Source organism: Rhincodon typus, chromosome 2 (genome assembly GCF_021869965.1).
Source record: "Rhincodon typus isolate 14 chromosome 2, sRhiTyp1.1, whole genome shotgun sequence".
NCBI classification, from domain to species: Eukaryota; Metazoa; Chordata; class Chondrichthyes; order Orectolobiformes; family Rhincodontidae; genus Rhincodon; species Rhincodon typus.
This window is the reverse complement of record NC_063333.1, coordinates 70,427,455-70,447,087: the sequence shown is the minus strand read 5'-3', so window position 1 is coordinate 70,447,087 and position 19,633 is coordinate 70,427,455. Positions and strand designations below refer to the sequence as shown.

Genomic DNA, 19,633 nt, shown 5'->3' with positions numbered 1-19,633 from the left:
ACCTACACTCACCTTTACTGGCTCCATCCCCGCCTCTTCGACCTGTTTGTTTCCTCTCCACCTATCCTCTCCTCTATCCCTCTTCTATCCGCCTCCCACTCTCTCCCTATTTATTTCGGAACCCCCTTCCCCTCCCCCTTTTCTGATGAAGGGTCTAGGCCCGAAACGTCAGCCTCTCTGCTCCTATGATGCTGCTTGGCCTGCTGTATTCATCTAGCCCTGCACCTTGTTGTCTCGGATTCTCCAGCATCTGCAGTTCCTACTATCTCTCAGTCAGTCAGTCAGTGATTGCTGCATTAGTCCTACACAAATCTTTTGTTTTAATCACACAAAAGGGAATTTGGTGAAATAGTCGATCACCAGCCTGCAATTATATATCAGTTGCAACCTTGCACCCTGGCTCACTGATCTCATGTGGAAGGGCATATTCTCTCAATTATTGAGATTAATGGACTGACATGTTTCACATAACCAGATCAATTGTTCAGCATTCTTGTTAATGCCAGGCCAATGTCTGGGTTCATGTGTCAACCGCTTGGTGTTTGTTCTGTGCTCATGTGATCTATGCAGTCTCACATGTTTTGACATGGAGCTCGCACAATTATGACTTGAAGATCACGTTCTTTGAGAGTCCAAATTAGTCTCAATAAGTAGAACAAATACATTTGCTCAGGGACCTCTTGGATATATTTTGGACATTTCATGATAATAATCTTTTAGAGCTGTTGCTGTTGGTCCTTTTCTGAAGGAGCTGAATCTGCAAAAGCTCGGTTGTGACCAAAACATACAAGATTGCTACTGCAGTCTGGAATCTTTGCTGTTAAAATTGATAGGCTTGTCACGTATGAATTGTAATCAAGTGGAAGTCTGTACATGATGGTAGACTGATAATAGCTGCTCCATCTGTTTCAATTTTGTCAAAGATTTCAGGTGTCCATTCCAAGGATCCATACTGGTATGTAAAACAGATAATGCTGAAGTATGGGATTTAGGATCAATTGTAAACCATTGGCTTATTTTGCGCAGACTGTACAACACTGTGCTAGTTCATTTATGCATCTTATGCAGAAAGGAATGAAATTTGCTCTGCCAGCCGTGTTGAATTGGGCTTGCAATGTATATTGTTCCTTTCTTTTTGGATAGATCACTGGGATAGAGGTAAAGGCTTCAGCTTTTCTGGCAATTTCCATGTGATATGTTAAGTTTACTACAGGTGTTGTTTGCCTGGGGTCTGTAAGCGGTGTTGCTGCAGTTCCCACTTTGCCTTTGTTGACATATTTGTGTCATAAATGGAACTTTGTTTCTTCATTGACTTCTCTTCACCTGTTATTGTGGGGTAGTGCGTTGCGTTGCACTTTGGGTTTCTCTGGCAGATTGGATTCCTTACACATTTTAGCCTGATGTCAAGTTATGGAACATATAAATCACAAAATACTGGACACTGTCTCAGGGGTGAGAAAAGCTATGCCTCTTAAGAGACTTTGATACCTTGCATGTTCCACTGAACCTGCCGACAGCACAATAGGTCATCCAAAGTCAAGCACTACAGATGCTGTTGGCCTGCTGCAATTGCTTCAAACTCATGTTTTTTTTTCCCCCCCAGTGGAACAGCAATGATATATTCCTTAGGATTGTCCAGGAGTACTTTGCAGAAGGATTTGAGGTGAAGAAGCAATGACCAGATCTGTAATCCTATCAGTTAAATTGGCTTAGGCGAAATCAAATCCCATACATCTTCAAATTGATTGATGTTATCACCTGATTATTGGCAGTATGACAGGAACTCAAGTCTGTGTATCCTGAAATAGACTCAAACTTTAAATTGTTCTTAGATCTGAAAAAAAATTGTGTCAGGACCTTTATAATCATTGTCAGGAAAACTAGATGATTTTAGCTTGTTTGGCCTTTCAGTGCCCAAAGCAAGAAATATCTTGACTACCTAGTGTTGTTTGTCAGTTATCTGCTGATCCATTGAATAAATATTGATTCTTCATTTAAATAACTGTCAGAACTTCAGAGTGTTAATGAAATACCAGTCATGGTTATGTGTTTTGTTTTCTATGTCACGATGTCATTAGTAAATGTTCAATATTTCTGAGTGTGCATAAACAGTTAGATTGCTCTGCAATGCTTCAGCATCCTTTGGGAGAATATTGAACCTGTGAGACATAGCACATTTTGCACCTTTGCTTGACAGACCATTATACTGAGACAAAGTGGACATGTACATGAGCAGTTCACATCTCCCAACCTTGAAAGGCAGTGCCATCCCTTGAAAAGTTTAAAGTTAAAATTAACCTTTCCCTGCAGGGTCATGTTGAATCATCAAATTCTGTACTCTCATTCAAAAGGTGCACAAGTGTGAAATGATGTGTAAGCCAGGCCCTAACATATTCCCTGCACATTAAATCTGGGTAATGACGAAGCTAAACACGAAGTGCAGCACTCAAATTGATGGTTCAAGGACTCCAACTGAAGTGAAGTGCATCGGTCACGTGGGTGCAACTTAACCAAATCAGACAGCAGAAAAGTGTCTGCTACTTATTTAGCAGTGCAAGTCAAAATACATTTTAGGGGAGGAGATGGCCTAGTGGTATTATCACTGGACTGTTAATCCAGAGACCAATGTAATGTCCAGGGGACCTGGGTTTGAATCCCACCACAAGCAGATGGTAGAATTTGAATTCAACAAAAATATGGAATTCAGAGTCTAACGATGACCATGAATCCATTGTCAATTGTTGGAAGAACCTTTTTGGTTCACTAATGTCCTTTAGAGAAAGAAACTGCCATCCTTACTCGGTCTGGCCTACGGCAATGTGACTGAATTAACTGTCCTCTGGGCAATTAGGGATGGGAATAAATGCTGGCCTAGCGACACCCTCATTCCACAAATGAATAAAACAATTAACAGAAAGTAATAGGTTATTTATAGCCATGTATCACCCATACACTCAGTATGGTTTCTTATTTGTCTCCCTCCCACGATACCCAACTGCAGGCCTAATTTCTGTAGCTGTGGTGGAAAAACCAGCTCCGGAGCTGGTCTAGTTTGCTTGAAAACCACAGGCAGTGTTCTCTGCTGCCTTTGAACGTTCAGGGTTGTAACTTGCTGAGAGTTTCCTGAAGGTTCACCAATCTTGGGCTTCCACTGCTGCTGACTTTGGGATTACAGGCACAGAGAGGCCCATGGGCAATTCCACCAGACACCAAGTGTTCCTCTGATATGAGGAAATGGATCCTACCAGGCTTGGACTATTTAGTCCAGTTATGGGAAGAGTTTTTCCTTGCATTGTGGAAAGAAAAAGGGAGGGGTTGGCTATAATGGAAACAGATGCAAGAGCAGTTAGCGATGATTCATGTGGTGAAATAGTCCCATGGAGAGGATAGGAAGTGCAGAAGGATCCATAATTTGGAAGGATTATTTTTCTTCTGCTCAAGGGATGTAGCCATCATTGGCTGAGGTGGTAAGAGCTGTTGAGCGGATATGATGCATTCAATACTGAAAGGTGTATTCCATGAGCCCTGGTAAGATGCACATGCAGCAGAAGAGTCAGACTGAGCACTGGCCAGGTGAGGGGGAGGTAGCAGAGCGAAGATAGTGGACCTTGAGTGCACAAGAACATTGACCTTGCTGCATTTCTGGGCATCTGATTTTGAACACAAAACTGATCCAAGTTATAAATTTCTGTCCAGGCTGGCTGGGTTTAGTGGTGTGACCTTCCTGGGCTATCAACAGGATAAAAGTACTGCTCTGAACTTCACTTCAGGACAGGGATCTGGAGCTGCTGGTAGTCAGGGTGGTGGCCTGCCCATCTTCCCTGACATTTTCTCTGTTGAACACCACAGTGTGAGGGCCAGTTGCTGGCTTGCTGTGTAGCTGGGATTTCAGCATGGTGTTGGAGGCATGTACCCCGCAAGGTCTCAGCGGTGGAGAGTACTTCTACTTTGCTCGCCACACAGTTTCCCCCGAGAAACATAAACAACACCTTGGTTGCGTGATGGAGGCAGCAAAAGGTGGAAGATTGTTTGAGAAAATGTATACTGGCCAAAGGCAGACTCAGCACCATGAAACTCACTCTCCCTCACACTAACTGCAAATGGGAAATTCAGTCCTCTTTCTTGTAAAAAAAAAAGAACATATCTAAATAATAACAGAACTTCAGTCAGCAGAAGAATAAATGCAGTTTTTTTTCCTTTTGTCTTCTAATGAGTAGTTTGCAAGCAACATTTGAGTTATCAACTATTCAAAATACTTTTTTAAAAACACAGATTTGATAAGCAAGAACTCTCACACTTCTTGTCACACTCTCATTTTCCTAAATGAGCATGTCCTTCAGGCAAAAGTGCACATCACAGAACACAGAAAAATAAAGAACAGAGCTTACTTTTAAGTCTTTGGCAGTGCCCTGTGCATTCTTTCAACGTTTCAAAGTTATTTGCATTACCAATGCAGCCACCATAGTCAAATTCCTCACAATTCTGAGTATATCTGTTGTAATAAAAGCGTTGGATCAAGGCCTTACAGGGTCCCGGGTCTGGTAACAGCGAGCAGACATCGCGGTTGTCTAGAAACATGAAAATTGCCGCATGTAACATCTATAAAATTGCACAATAGCTGAGTAAACACAAGTCCTGGTACCTAAAAACATAAAACAATGGAAATCCTAAAACATTAGAGTAGGCAGAATATCAAATTCAGAAAGGAGGTGGTTGATCTTTACTATGCAATGTAAAGTGTTCTCAGCTCAGAAGAGTTCCAATGGATCGAAGGGTATCAAATGTAATACCATTAATTGAAAAAGGAGGTAGAGAGAAAACAAGAAATTACAGAATGGTTAGCCTGACATCAGAAATGAGGAAAATGCTAGAGTCTATTACAAAAAATTTGATAGCAGATCACTTGAAAAACAAACGGCAGGATCAGACAGAGTCAGCCTGGATTTACGGAAGGGAAAGCATGCTCGATAAATCCGCTGGAGTTTTGCAAAGATGTAACCAGTTGAGTTGATAAGGGGGATGCCTGTGAATGTGGTTTATTTGGCTTCTCAGAAGGCTTTTGATAATGTCCCACATGAGATTAGCATGGAAAACTAAAGCATCTGGGACTGGGGCAATGCGCTGATAGGGATAGAAACCTGTTTGGCAGTCAGAAAACAAAGACTAGGAATAAATGGGTCATTTTCTGATTGGCAGCCAGAGATCAGCAGGAATCGCAGTAACCGGTGCTTGGATCTCAACTATTCACATAGACAAGGGAACTAAATATAACATCTCCAAGCTAGGTAGGAGGTTGAGCTGTGAGGAGGAAGAAGAGACTCTACTATCTACTCCCCACCTACACTCACCTTTACTGGCTCCATCCCCGCCTCTTTGACCTGTCTGTCTCCTCTCCACCTATCTTCTCCTCTATCCATCTTCTATCCGCCTCCCCACCCCCTCCCTATTTATCTCAGAACCCCCTTCCCCTCCCCCATTTCTGAAGAAGGGTCTAGGCCCGAAACATCAGCTTTCCTGCTCCTCTGACGCTGCTTGGCCTGCTGTGTTCATCCAGCTCTACACCTTGTTATTATAAGAGACTCTTCAGGTGTGATTTGGACAAGTTCAGTGGGTGCATAAATGCATGGCAGATGCATTATAATGTGGATAAATGTCAGCTTATTCACTTTGGTGGCAGGCATATTATTTTCTGAATGGTAATATATGGGAAGAGGAAAGATGCAATGACACCTGGGTATTCTTGTACACCAGTCACTGAAGTAAGCATGCAGACGCAGCAGGCAGTAAAGAAGACAAATGGTATGTTGGTCTTCATAGCAAGAGGATTAGAATACAGGACCACGGCTTCTTGCTGCAATTGTACAGGCCCTTGGTGAGACCACACCTGGAGTATTGTATGCAGTTTTGGTCTCTTTATCTGAGGATGAATGTTCTGGCTTTGAAGGGAGTATAACAATGGTTTACCAGACTGATTCCTCAAACTGCTGAACTGACATATGAACTGGATTGGTTAAGATTATATTCACTGCGGTTTGGCAAAATAAAGGAAGGGGATCTCAGAATCCCTACATTGTGGCAACAGGCCATTTGGCCCAATGGGTCCACATCAACCCTCAGAACAGCATCCCACCTGGACTCATCCCCCTACCTTATCCCTGTAACTGTCCATTTCCCATGGCTAACCCACGTAGCCTGCACACCCCTGAACACTACAGGCAATGTAGCATGGCCCATTCACCTAACCTGCACATCTTTGTATTGTGGAGGAAACCCTCGCAGACACAGGGAGAGTGTGCAAACTCCACACAAACAAAGTCGTCCAAACGTGGAATTAAACCTGGGTGCCTGGTGCTGTAAAGCAGGTTATTAACCACCGAGCCACCATGCCGCCCATCTCACCAAAACTTCTAAAATTCTAACAGGAATAAAACAAGGTAAATGCAGGAAGGTTACTCTTGATGACTGGGGAGTACAGAGCCAGAGTCACAGTTTGAAGTTACGGGGGTAGGGCATTTAGGATTGAAAGAAGGAGAGATTCCTACACCCAAAAGATTTGTGAGCCTGTGGAATTCTCTGCCACAGAAAGCCTTTAATGTTAAAGCATTGAATGTTTCCAAGAAGGAGCTAGAAATAAATGTTAGGGCTAAAGGGATTAAAAAAAAAGGGATGGAAAGAAAACAGAAATAGATACTGAGTAAGATGAACTGTTCTGGTCATACTGAATGATGGATCAGGCTTGAAAGGCCACATGATCTACTACTACTTGAATTTTCTCTAATTCTATCACAATCTCAGCATCTGGAGCTGGGAAGGAGAAAATCAGCCATGGTTCATCTCGGAATCACCATTACTTCAGAGTGATAATGCATGTGTGGAGATTTTGGGTCATGAGTAGAGTGAATTTGTTTTAATTTGAGTTCATTTCCCCCAATAACTGAATAATCAGTCACACTCATGACACTGATTGACACCCTCTCTCACTCAGAGTGAATTATAATTGGTTTGATCAAACAGCTGAGTGAATGATGGAGCCTATGACAACAATTATAAAAGCTGAATAAAAAGACTTTGGTCTTTCCAATGTTCAATTTAAGGAAGAGATAGCAAGAACTGCAGATGCTGGAGTCAATGATAACACAGCTGGCCTGGCCTGGCCTACTGTGAGCAGTGTTCCTCCAGCTCACACTGTGTTATCTCTTCAATTGAAGGAAGTTGTGATTTCTATGTAAATCTCAGTACAAATGTGGTTAGTGCATTCAGAAACTAGTTGGAGAAATAATGTTGGCTAAAATAAACAAATAGAAAGCCTGTCCTAAAAGGATAAATAGTGTTGGATTTGTAAGTAGCTATTGACACAGAAGTGTGTTCAAATAAATCTGTCTTACAAAAGTTTTAGGGCACAACGAAAACAAATTCTGAATGATAGTTTACGACAATCACAAAACATGGTAGTCAGTGGAATAATTTTTCCGCTCATGATGCTTTAAAAAATTTGTTACCCTTTCCGGTTCTACAGCTATTGAAAAGTAAAGCTCCATTATTAAAATACCTAACCTGCAGTAATTACAAGCATCAAACTATCACAGTCAAAAATCTATGCAACGCATGTCAAGTCTTCAGAAATCAGCGATATTTTCCAAACAAAATGTTTTGAGTGGCCTTGGCAGAGTTCAGTGGGATTTTGCACATTAGTTGTGATTAGATAAGTGTTAACTATTGAGGGAATAATTAAGCAAAGACTCTCAATACAATATGTAATGTCAGAAAATGGTCAAAATATATTTCTGGAAGATAACTACATTTTTCCACTATATAAATGAATCCAGCAGGCCTGACTATAAACCTTAGGGAGATATAATAATCATATTAGGCTTCTGGTCAGTTTCAAAAGTAAAAAAAAAACAGCTGAATCTCAAGTAGCTGTAACAATGGGGAAGTCTATTTGAAAATTTACCATGCATTGGTTGTCTCTCAGCACCATTGCTCCAATGTTTCACTCACCACATTCCCACACACTACTCCATAAACTGATTCACTCAAAATTCTCGTGATGGACAACATGATCACTGATTCCTGCTCAGTCCCATCTTTGTCAATCTCCACCAGTTCCCCATTCCACAATGAATTGAATTCATATCATTATTCTCCTGCTGAAATGCCATCATGGCCTCAACTCCTCCAAAAACCCATAAATTCCATCTGCCAATTTACCAACCCAAACAAATCTTGCCTGGTGGAGGAGTGAGCACGGGGACCCAGCATCGACTGCTACAAGGGTTAATGCTGGCAGCGCCCATTAAGGTGGTTTCAGCCCAGCCTCCAACAGCCCAGGAATCCTTTGGATGGCTTTTACGACATCGGCGACGAGATTGGTCCTTGGGCTAGTTTCTGTGGTGTCTTGCAACCAGGGATTCTAGTGGTCCAACATGGATGGCCTGCTTTAGCAGCAGCTTCCAGCCCATTATTCCAGCAACCCCACATGGCGGTCTTGCAGCGGGGTGCTGCATTTTCCTGAACCCAAGAGCTGGGAATTGAACTAAGATGGACTTTGTCTTGATTGTCTTGTTTTCTTATTATGCCTTCTGTATTTAAGACATGTGCCGTGGTATGGTGATTTAAATACTTTTCACTGTATATTTCTTGTAAGTGACAATAAATAACGATTCAATTCTCAGAATTGAAAATGAAAACCCATTTACCTCTATTTCAGAGCCCAAGTTGCCAAATAATAAAACTGTTCTTACTCTTCATTACACTAATATTGTAAACTTAAAGGCAGTTAAGGTTTCAAGAACAGGTCTGGATAAAGCAAACTTGGAATGGGCCATAGACAGTTGATTACCTGTGATAAATACCTTTGTCTCAATGGTACCATGTCTCCTTCTCCAAGAAGGTTTGGTCCCATGACCACCCCCCTCAACCCTCAGTTCAACCCAACTGCCCTAATGAGGAAGGATCACTCAACCTAAATATTAACTCTCATTTCTGTCCACAGATGCTGAAGACCTGCTGAGCTTTTCCAGCAAGTTCTGTTTTTGGTGCCTTTATGAATTCCTGAGTTTGAAAGATCAGATAGTTTAGGGGGTCAACACTGCCTCATACAACAACCACTGACAATAATCAATGCCACTAACTGTAAGCTACAAAGCAAAAGCCTCTGAACTTGTAGAAACCATCTACCAAGCTGTAAGAAAGTAGTCAGATTGTTTTTTTCATCAAAACCATGAAGCAGAAGTCACTTTCCAGAAAAATCTCTTCCAAGACTTGAAAGTTTCTATTACTCTTTTTAAAAAAATACCTTCTACAGTCTCTCAATTGCTGGCTAACCAATCAACCTATCTCCACAAAAAGAATTCCAGACTTCAAGAGAAAGCAAGAGTAAAAGGGCATTTTGATATTGTACAACACATCTGCAAGTCCACTTTTGCTGTGCTGAGTACAATTTTGGAATTTAAGAAAGACTTAACTACATTAAGAGTGCAGAATTGTACACACAAAGATGACTTGGAAGATAATTTTGATATTTACAGGTGATGGTGGTAAAACAACATTTTGATGAATGAGAAACTGATGCTTTTTTTGGGTCTGGTTAGGCACTGCAGGGAATATGACAACTATATGAAATTTGGTCATATAGAACAGGGTGTCAAACAGGTTCACCAAAGTACGTGTCTGCCCTTTCAACTAACTACTGAAGTATCCATTTGAAGAAAGGCTATGGTCATGTTCAGTCTTCTGGTGACTACTTATCCCACAATAACACCAAGGTCATGGGTTCAATCCCCATACTAACCAAGTCTACAGGATTCTAGCCACGAGTTTAATGCTTTGTGTTCTGAACGAAAGCTTGCGTGGCCATCTCAGGGATGGCACCGTGGCTCAATGGTTAGCACTGCTGCCTCACAGCGCCAGGGACCTGGGTTTGATTCCATCCTCAGGTGACTGTCTGTGTGGAGTTTGCACATTCTCCCAGCGTCTGCGTGGGTTTCCTCCGGGCGTTCCGGTTTCCTCCCACAGTCCAAAGATGTGCAGGCAATGTGGATTGGCCATGCTAAATTGCCTGTAGAGTTCAGGGATGTGTAGATTAGGTGGGTTATAGGGTGTGTGGGGACATGGGGTGCTCCAAGGGTCGCTGTGGACTTGTTGGGCTGAAGGGCCTGTTTCCACACTGTAGGGATTATACGATCTATGAATAAGTTTCACTATAACAGGATATACAGTTGCAATCTCATTCATGATTATGATCAAGGTAAGTAGTGGTTAGGAAGTATTTTGGTGTGTCTTGAAGCCATGTAAGCTACAAGTCCACTTTTAAGTAACAGGGCATCTCATGTTTGTCTTGTGCACTTTAAGTGATTCTTTATTCCATATAGTTTTAAGACAAAATTTTAATAATCTAACTAATTTAAAAAAAAACCATCACCTCAAAATTTGTATTCCTGTTGTATTAGGCTTGTTGTGCCTGGCTTTCTTTAATGCAAACAAAAATGTTAGATACTTTAATCTTAAATCAACTCTAACCATATCTACTGATATCTACAAATAAGTGGGAGTCAACTACAATTTAATACTGAGCACTGATGCAATCTTTGATAACGGCACACATTCTGACTTATATCTTAAGGCATGCAGTGTTGAAAACAATTACTGCAAAGAGAATGTTAAATAAGCAATAAATTCTTGTAACTTACCATATGACATAAATTATATATGATCAGCCATGTTTTTTTCTCTAAATTCATGAAGTATGAAATTACAGAATCCAAACAAGCAATCACCAATACTGTTTCAAAAAACTTTGTTTCTAAAACAAAAGGGCATTCTGAGACTGGAAGATCTGCTGTATTTGAAACCCGAGTGAACCAAGAAACTTTACTAATCAGATTGATGGATTGTGAAGTTAATAGTTTAAGGACTGAGTAATTTACAATTTTAAGTAACTGAATCCAATGCTAAATTGGGTACAGAAATTGAAAGTGAGAACAAATGATGTTTTCTCTTGTATCACTTGCTCTTGAAAGTATAATGCTACTTTAAATGATAGCTTTCTGTAGTGAGTTTAATTGGTATCTGTTGTTTGATTACAGTAACATCAGATTATTCAATGCATCTCAGTGCAGAGGCAGAAAGCAACATGTAGTCTTCATAAAACTAATTTGAAGATTTGCAACTCATCAGTTTTTTTTGGATTTCAGTGTAACTGTTCATCTGTTTCCTACTGAAGTTGCTGTCTCAGTTTCACATAAACAGCAAAGCCAGTAGTTTGTTAACACAAGCAGATTGCTTGGGCAGTGAAACTAAAATATATTTGAGGATAGGAAGTATAACAGAAGTATTCCACCCATTTCCTCAGATTGTGGATGAGAGAACTGTAATTATCTGCCACATTTCTTTAGTTAGAGGCAAAAAATACACACAAGGAAAATCACTTAAAATCATTAATAATTTTCAATCCTAACTGTACAGTCAAAAATAGCAGCAGTGGTGTTAATCAGAACATGGGAACAGTAGAAATAAAATAGTTAAACTTTAGTATAAAAAGTGTGTAGGACTTGATTGGACAAGGTCAAAAATCACAGGCCACCACGTTATAGTCCAACAGGTTTGTTTGAAAATACAAACTTTTGGAGCCTTGCTCCTTCATCGGGTATAGCCTGATGTAGACCACACCTGATGAAGGAACAAACGCTTTGAAAGCTAGTCTTTTCAAATAAACCTGTTGGACTGTATCCTGGTGTTATGTGATTTTTGACCTACTTTGAAATGTGGCTGTCTTAATCAGTTCTCTAGTCCGGTCCTAGACCTGATATCAAACTGACCCATTCTAACACAGAGTGTGGTTGACGGACTTCTACCCTGAGTCACATCCACGTCTAACTTAGGGCAGTTTGAATTAGAACTTGCTATGAAAGCTGCAGCTTCTGGAGACAAGGAGGTACTTAATATTCAAATAGGTCACCCGAAATTTCTGACTTAGAGGCAAGATAATTACAAATCCTTCAGGATGTCATGTTATAAAGCAAAGTTTCATCATATCAGAATGCCAACTCCGTCCCAGGTGTTAACGCTAACAATAATAACTTTATTCATAGTTGTTTAAAGCTGCACTTAAAGCTGGTCAAAGTCTCTCCCATGCAGGACCTTACACATTCTAGAACAAAGTACTTTCCAGAGTCTAAAACAGAAAAGAGTGACAAGAGAGAATTAATTCCAGGAGTGGAAAATAATAAATTAAAAAAAAACTTTATTTGTAAAAAAAAAAGGTTGTAAACTCATTCTAAATCATTGGTCCAACTGTGTCTAAAAAAACTCCACTGATAAGATTTGAAACATAGTTTAGATTAATTTCGCTGTCAATTCAAATAACAGGTATTGATAATTTACTTTGTTACCCGTTTAACATTCTCACGGTGCCCTAAATTTCTGGATGAAAATTACATAGTTATGCTAATATGAAAACTCTGACTCGGAGTGTCACTAACCTCGACTTATTCTATGAAGCAAAAGTCGAGTCTCAAATAGTTAGAAATAGGCATCACTCCGCATGAGTGACCAATGCTAATTTTGCTATTGCAGTAACAAAGCGAACAGTAAATTCCATTCTCAAAAAAATTGAAGCTTTTACCTTTCTTTGCCATGTTGATTTGTGAAGCCAGCAGCAGCAAGATGCTGCAGGTCATGGTGAAAAGCTGCACCTCCATGATTAGGACAGAGCGAGTGAGTTACGTTGATTTCACTGCAGAATATTCCTTGTGACTCGTCACTTTAATCTGCACTGGATCAGCAGGATCAAGTGGACTCTTCACTCCCTGACTGGAAATTCCAACCTGGTACTTTTATATCGTGGATGTTCCGGCCACTGCACTCAGTCTGGCTCCGAAATACTTCAGTGAAAAACCAAAGACGTCAATTTCATCTATGTCATCATTTTCATCCTGGACTAGACCACTCATGCATCCACTCCTCCCCCCGCCTTAATGATTCGTACATTCACCCACTTATCCGCTTGTCGCTCGCCTACTTACCTTTCATTCACATGATAACTTATGTAGATTTACATTTAGATTTAGGTTTTATTGTCATACGTTGTCCTTTCCCTGGGATGGGGAATTTCAAGACTTGGGAGTACATTTTTAAGGTGAGAGGAGAGAGATTTAAAAAAGACATGGGCTTTTTTTTACACAGAGGGTTGTCAGTGTGTGGAATGAACTTCATGAGGAAGTGGCGGATATGGGTACAATTACAACATGTAAAAGACATTTGGATAAGTACATGAATAGGAAAGGGTTGGAGGGACATGGGCCAGGAGCAGGCAGGTGAGACTAGTTTAGTTTGGGATTATGTTAGGTAGGGAATGGTTGGACCGAAGGGCCTGCTTCTGCTGTATGACACTATGTGCTGAAGTACCAGGTACAAGAGTGCATTGGAAAGTGTATAATGTGGCCAACTTAGCTATAAAATATCTAGGTACAAGATCTTAGTTACAGAATTAGAAAAACAAAGAAATAAGTTAAAAAGTTTGTCACTATAGCCTTCTTAGCATAAAGGTAGAACACTGGGAAGCCCACACCAATTAACTAAATTGAGACCTTTAAAAACTTAATTACTCTTGTTCACTTCTGCTTCAACTAAGGTTGGAAGTCTCAACTGAAAATAAACAGTTCCATTGGAGCACAGTGGGCAGAGGCAATGCACCCATCATTTCTGCTGACTCAAGAATCAAGGCCAACACTCGACAGATTTAAACACAGGGGTAGAAATTAGAATCAGGCAAAATAAGTGATAGTAGATCAGGTATTGGTTATACATAACATCTGTTAGTTCCATTGTAGTCTCTGGAGTGGAATATCAGTTTGTTATATGTAGACAAGCAGCTGATATAGTCCTGTGATATGGTTTGAAACAAATCTCTATGGTAAAGAGTCAAAGCTGTTAGTTGTGTTGATGACTGCAGAATCCACACAATAAATATCATAAACTGGTGTGGGAGATAAGGATATGAATTTAACATTAGATATAGGAAGAAAAAAGAATTCTGGATAGAGGATATTTTGGATTGAAATATGCATGTTTCTTCTTAGATGAAGAATAGGGGAAATATGGAACTCATTAAAATAACTGTGTGGATACTAGGTCAAATTAAATGCTGAAGGTAGATATTGACAGATTTTAATCAGCAAAAGATGTGAAGGAAAATGAAACTAAGTCAAGTAAATGGAGCTCAAAAACTGATGAACAATGATCTAAATGAATGCTGATACAGGACCTGAGTAATTTAATTCTAGAAATACAACCTAGGGATCAAGGAAATCTGGGAATGTTGCATCAGAGGCAAAAAGGAGTAGGTACACCTTAATGGAATTTTTAACTTCTAAAATTCAGGGATGCGATATAGTGTGACAGATTGTTTAACATGACTATTTCACCCACACTTCTTACAAATTGACTTAACTTAGTGTTGTCAGTAAATTTAGACATAACTGCTCTCAATTCCTTCATCTAAATGGCTCAGTGGTTAGCATTGCTGCCTCACAGCGCCAGAGACCTGGGTTCAATTCCATCCTCGGGTGACTGTCTGTGTGGAGTTTGCACGTTCTCCCCATGTCTGCATGGGTTTCTTCCAGGTACTCCAGTTTCCTCCCACAATCCAAAGATGTGCAGGTTAGGTGGATCGGCCGTGCTAAATTGCTCGTAGTGTTCAGGGATGTGTAGCTTAGGTGAGTTATAGGGGGATAGGTCTGAGTGGGATGGTTCAAGGGTCGGTGTGGATTTGTTGGGCCAAAGGGCCTGTTTCCACACTGTAGGGATTCTAAATCTAAATCTAAAATCATGACCTCACAAGTTACGAAAATTGAAATTGCTGGCGAAACTCGGCAGTTCTGGCAGCACCTTTGGGAAGAAAGCAGAGTAAACATTCTGAGTCCAGTGAAGGTTGAGGTTGGGGGAGGTGAATGGGGTAGAGAGGTGAGCAGATAGATGGAGACGGAGTCCAGAGAGAGAGAGAGAGAGAGCAACCCATATCATGTGATAATAGGACTAAAAGTGGATGAGAATGGGTTAGTTGTGCTGAAAGCATCCATGTCAAGACAGGATCAGGATGTGGGGCTGGGTAAAAAGCATGGAAGGATGGAATCAGGCTATAAAGTTGTTGAACTCGATATTGAGTTCTAGAGGCTGCAGGGACCCCAAGTGAAAGATGGGATGCTGCTCTTCAAGCTCATGCTGAGGCTCACTGGAACACTGCAACAGGCCTGCAACAGAAACGTTAGTGTAGGAAAATGGTGGTGTGTTGAAGTTGCAGGCAATTTGAAGCTCAGGGTCATTTTATAGACAGAACATAAGTGCTGTGCAAAGTGGTCAAGATACATTCAAATGATTTTCAAAGATAGTGGGGAAAGTCTGGAATGGATTGTCAAGGATGCAAATTCAGAAAAGAAATGAATAGTTGATGAAAGAAATAATGACTTTTTTAAGCTTTAAAGATTGGCAAAATGAATTGCAAGGTTCTTTAATGAATTTTACAGTATGTTCTCAAGTACCTATGACTTTACCAATAATTATCAGGCAAGTTCCATGAACTCTTAGCCAGTTATTATGACAGATCATTTCATGGCAGCAAAGAACTCCAACTTTGAAAAAGGACACAATGCCCATGAAGCTGAACATGAAGTAAGAATGAACAAAAACAAAGTTGCTGGAAAAGCTCAGCAGGTCTGCCAGCATCTGTGAAGGAAAAAAACAGTTAACATTTTGGGTCCGGTGACCCTTCCTCAGAACCCAGTTATTCTGAGGACGGGTCACTGGACCCGAAACGTTAACTCTGTTTTTTTCCTTCACAGATGCTGCCAGACCTGCTGAGCTTTTCCAGCAATTTTGTTTTTGTTCCTTATTTATAGCATCCGCAGCTCTTTTGGTTTTTATGAAGTAAGAATGATGTGGATCATACAGTAAAACACAACACATAATCTCCTATCCTCCTAACTGAGAGATAACAAGTAACACTGACAGCTATGACAGAGGAATGTGTTGTGGAGGCACAAAGGAAATTCATGTTGGAAGTTGTTGAAAATGTAATAGTTCTCAAGTAATAGTGACTTGATTAATGTTGAAAAAATGTTTAAACAAATTCTAACTCAAAGGTGGAACAGAGAAACCTTGAAACAGAAAAAAAATTGATAAACAATAGCATGAAAGCAAAATGCTGTTGATGCTGGGAATCTAAAATACAAATAAAAAGCGTTGGAAATGCTTAGGAGTGGAGTTAGCATTTATGGAGAGAAACAGAGCTGTGAAGACTTATCATTTAGAAATGCAATAGACAGGATGAATTTTCAAAAGGAAGTTGATATATATCAATCCTCATTGAATTGATGCTGATGTTCACCATTTATGAAAACAATTTGAACACACAAGTACAATTTCAAAATTTGCTGATGACACAAAGTTAAGGAATATAGTTGATATAGAGAAACATATAGAAGAAGCATGGTGCTTAGTGGTTCGCACTGCTGCCTCACAGTGCCAGGGACCCAGGTTCAATTTTAGCCTTGGGTGGCTGTCTGTATGGAGTTTGCATGTCCTCCCTGTGTCCGGGTGGGTTCCCTCCAGGTGCTCTAGTTTCCTCCCAAGATGTGCAAGTTAGGTGGTTTGGCCATGCTAAATTAACCATAGTGTTCAGGGATTTGTAGGTTAGGTGTGTTAGCCATGGCAAATGCAGGGTTATAGGTGGAAGGCTCTTCGTAAGGTCAGTGTGGACTTGTTGGGCTGAATGGCCTGTTTCCACACTGTAAGGATTCTATAAAAATAAAGAACTGTGACAAAGTACAGTAATGAATGTGTAGAACCGGTGTACAATTAGCAACCAAAATACAATATCGGTGTGTGAGGAATGATATATTTTGGTAGCAAAAGTAAGGAACATATAGATTATTTGGAACATAAACAACCAAATGGGGAGAAAAACAGGGGGCTCTGAGGGTACTGATACACAAATCATTTAAAGGATCATTAATGCCCTTTATTGTATGTTCTAAAGTATTTATGATTTTGCCAGTGATTACTGGGCGGGTTCTAGGAAGTCTCCTATAAGTTAATAAGTTTGTAAAACAGAAAAGAAGGCTCTGGGTACATTTTTGGAGGGGTAAGATTGGAGAAAGAATAGTTATTCAAGTGTTGAATAGAACTTTGGTTAGTCTGCACCTAAGTTATTTTGAATTGTTCTGGTTTCAGATCATTAAAGGATATGGATAAATTGGACAAAGTGCAAAAAATGTTTGGGTGGATGATACCAGAAATCACCACTACAAGGAGTAGTTGAGGTGGTTAGAAGATATGCCTTTTCGAGTTGCAGGAGCACACATAATAGAAAAGAATAGGATACGTTAATGTGATTAGATAAAGTAGGGAAAGCGGAGGTTTCTATGAAGCTTAAATTGTGTGGCCCTATTGGAGAGATTTACTGCCATACAAGGGAACAGGAAAATATTAAGTAAATTACTTTTGTATTCTCAGTTTATGATTCTTTTGATAACCTTTCATGAAAAATTGCTTCCCTGAATATTAGTAACCTATTTCACCTTTAAGCTTTCTCTGTGGAATATTTTAAATGTTAAAGTATTTATGAATTTTGAAGTTAAGAAAGTTTTCCAGACTTGGCAATTCCATTTTTGTCAAAAGTAGCAAAGAAAGGAGGCAGAAGAAACATGTACAATTCTAAATTTGCCTCCTTTGCTCACAAACCAAATTTTAATTGTAATTTTGAAAACATTATTTTTATGCTCACCAAGGTAAAGAGTGCTCCAGCAGATTTGGGTAAATTTTGGTTCTGACTGTCAAAATTTGGTGGTGCAGAAACTCCTTTAATCAAACCAGGCCCAAGCTGTTCATGGTTTTCCATCAGAAGAAAAGAACTCATACAATTCAGTGCTGAAAAGGAAATCTTCCAATGACAGCATTCAAATCAATAAATATAAAGTTGCCTCACCTCAGAAATATGCTTTAATCCTTATCCCATTGCACCAATGTATCAGTTCATCATTTCTCACAGCAGTTATCCTTTACATCAGTCTGAATCAAACTGCCAATTAGTGCTGGTTTTGTATTATAGAAATGCAACCCCACCAAGCAATTACCACACATTGTTCCAACACAATTCACACTGGAACCTGAAGCCGGCAGATAAGTGAGCCAGGGTGAATTAAAACATATTTAGAGACAAAATAACTGCAGATGCTGGAATCCAAGGTAGACAAACAGGAGGCTGAAAGAACACAGCAGGCCAGGCAGGAAAGGAACAGTCAACATTTCATGTATTACGCTTCTTGAGGACTCCTTTGATGACCATTCCTGGGGATTTAGACAAACATGGGTGTGCCATAATGTTTTGGACATTGCTGTAACTGAGCAGCATGAGAGGAAATTGAAAAGTAGTGTGTACATTGGGCCTATCATTCAGTCACACCTGTGATTTGTGCAGATTGTGTGACTCCTGGGATGAAATTTAGCACCAAACCTTTTGCAATTCCGGTCCCACTGTGGCACTACAGTGATGTGACAGTGAAGAAAATGTGTGCATCACTTACTTGTTTTGTTTTTAGGATGCAGTTTTCTGCCTCACTTTAAATGAAACGGGGTTATGTTAGTATATGTGTGTTAATGATAATTGTGTAAACTGTGAATGGAGGTTATCAGACTTATCTTAGACCTCATTTAAACTTAAAAGTTATTAAAATAAACACACAAAAGTACCAAAGAAGCAAGTAACCAATTCTAAATAAGAAAGTTTGAACTTCTGTAGTTTAATTGTTGTTAAATTTTGTTACACATGCTGAGAGGTGTACAGAGGATTCAAACTGACCCTGAATGTTTTGGTGGAAGATAATCTAGTATTCTTGATTTTGCTCTGTCAGGGAAGCTTTCTTCCTATTGGTCTGGTCTGACTTTTAAAAACTACCTTATGTTTATATAACTTCTGTCATGGCTTCAAATCATCCTTAAATATTTCAGAGCAAAAGAAGTGCTTTTAAAGTCATTCCCATATAGGAAAATATATAATGCACCAAAATACCAGATAGCTGGCTGATTTACATTAATTGATTAATGAAAAATATTGCTGAAGGGTAAATGTTTAATTACTGTGCCCGAGGCACAGGGCAGCATTGTATAACCATAGAATGATGCAATACTAACAACAATAGCATCATTATTAAAAAGGGAAAGGCTTGCATTTACTATGACCACTATAAATCTCAAATCATTTCAGTGTCGGAAACACAGCAGGAAATCTGAGCAAAGCCAAACTCCAAAAAGCAGAAGATCATAATTTTATGGTGTTGATTGAAATTTAAATATTGGCCAAGACACGGGGGTAACTTCTTTGAAGCAATGCCATCATGTCTTTTACATTAACCTGAGCAGCCAGTTGGGGTCTCTGTTTCAATGCCTCATCTGAAAGATGTCACTTCTGGCAGTTGAACTCCCTTGAGTGCTGCACCAGAAGGTCAGCTTGTACAGGTTTTTTCAGGTTCTGCTGCAGACCTCTGTTGTATTTTACAAGCAGCAGCCCAATGCTACAGACCACTGTTCTGGACAAGGTGTAGAGCTGGATGAACACAGCAGGTCAAGCAGCATCAGA

General features: G+C 39.9%; 1 protein-coding gene across 1 annotated transcript in view; it reads right to left on the bottom strand.

The window, feature by feature from the left end:
* The window catches only part of zgc:85777 (uncharacterized protein LOC405871 homolog), an 83,807-nt gene that overhangs the window by 42,242 nt on the left and 21,932 nt on the right, over positions 1-19,633 (bottom strand). The window contains exon 3 of the mRNA XM_048608351.1: positions 4,389-4,568. Within this exon, the coding sequence (XP_048464308.1) occupies positions 4,389-4,568 (180 nt within the window). The remainder of the gene's footprint in view (positions 1-4,388; positions 4,569-19,633) is intronic.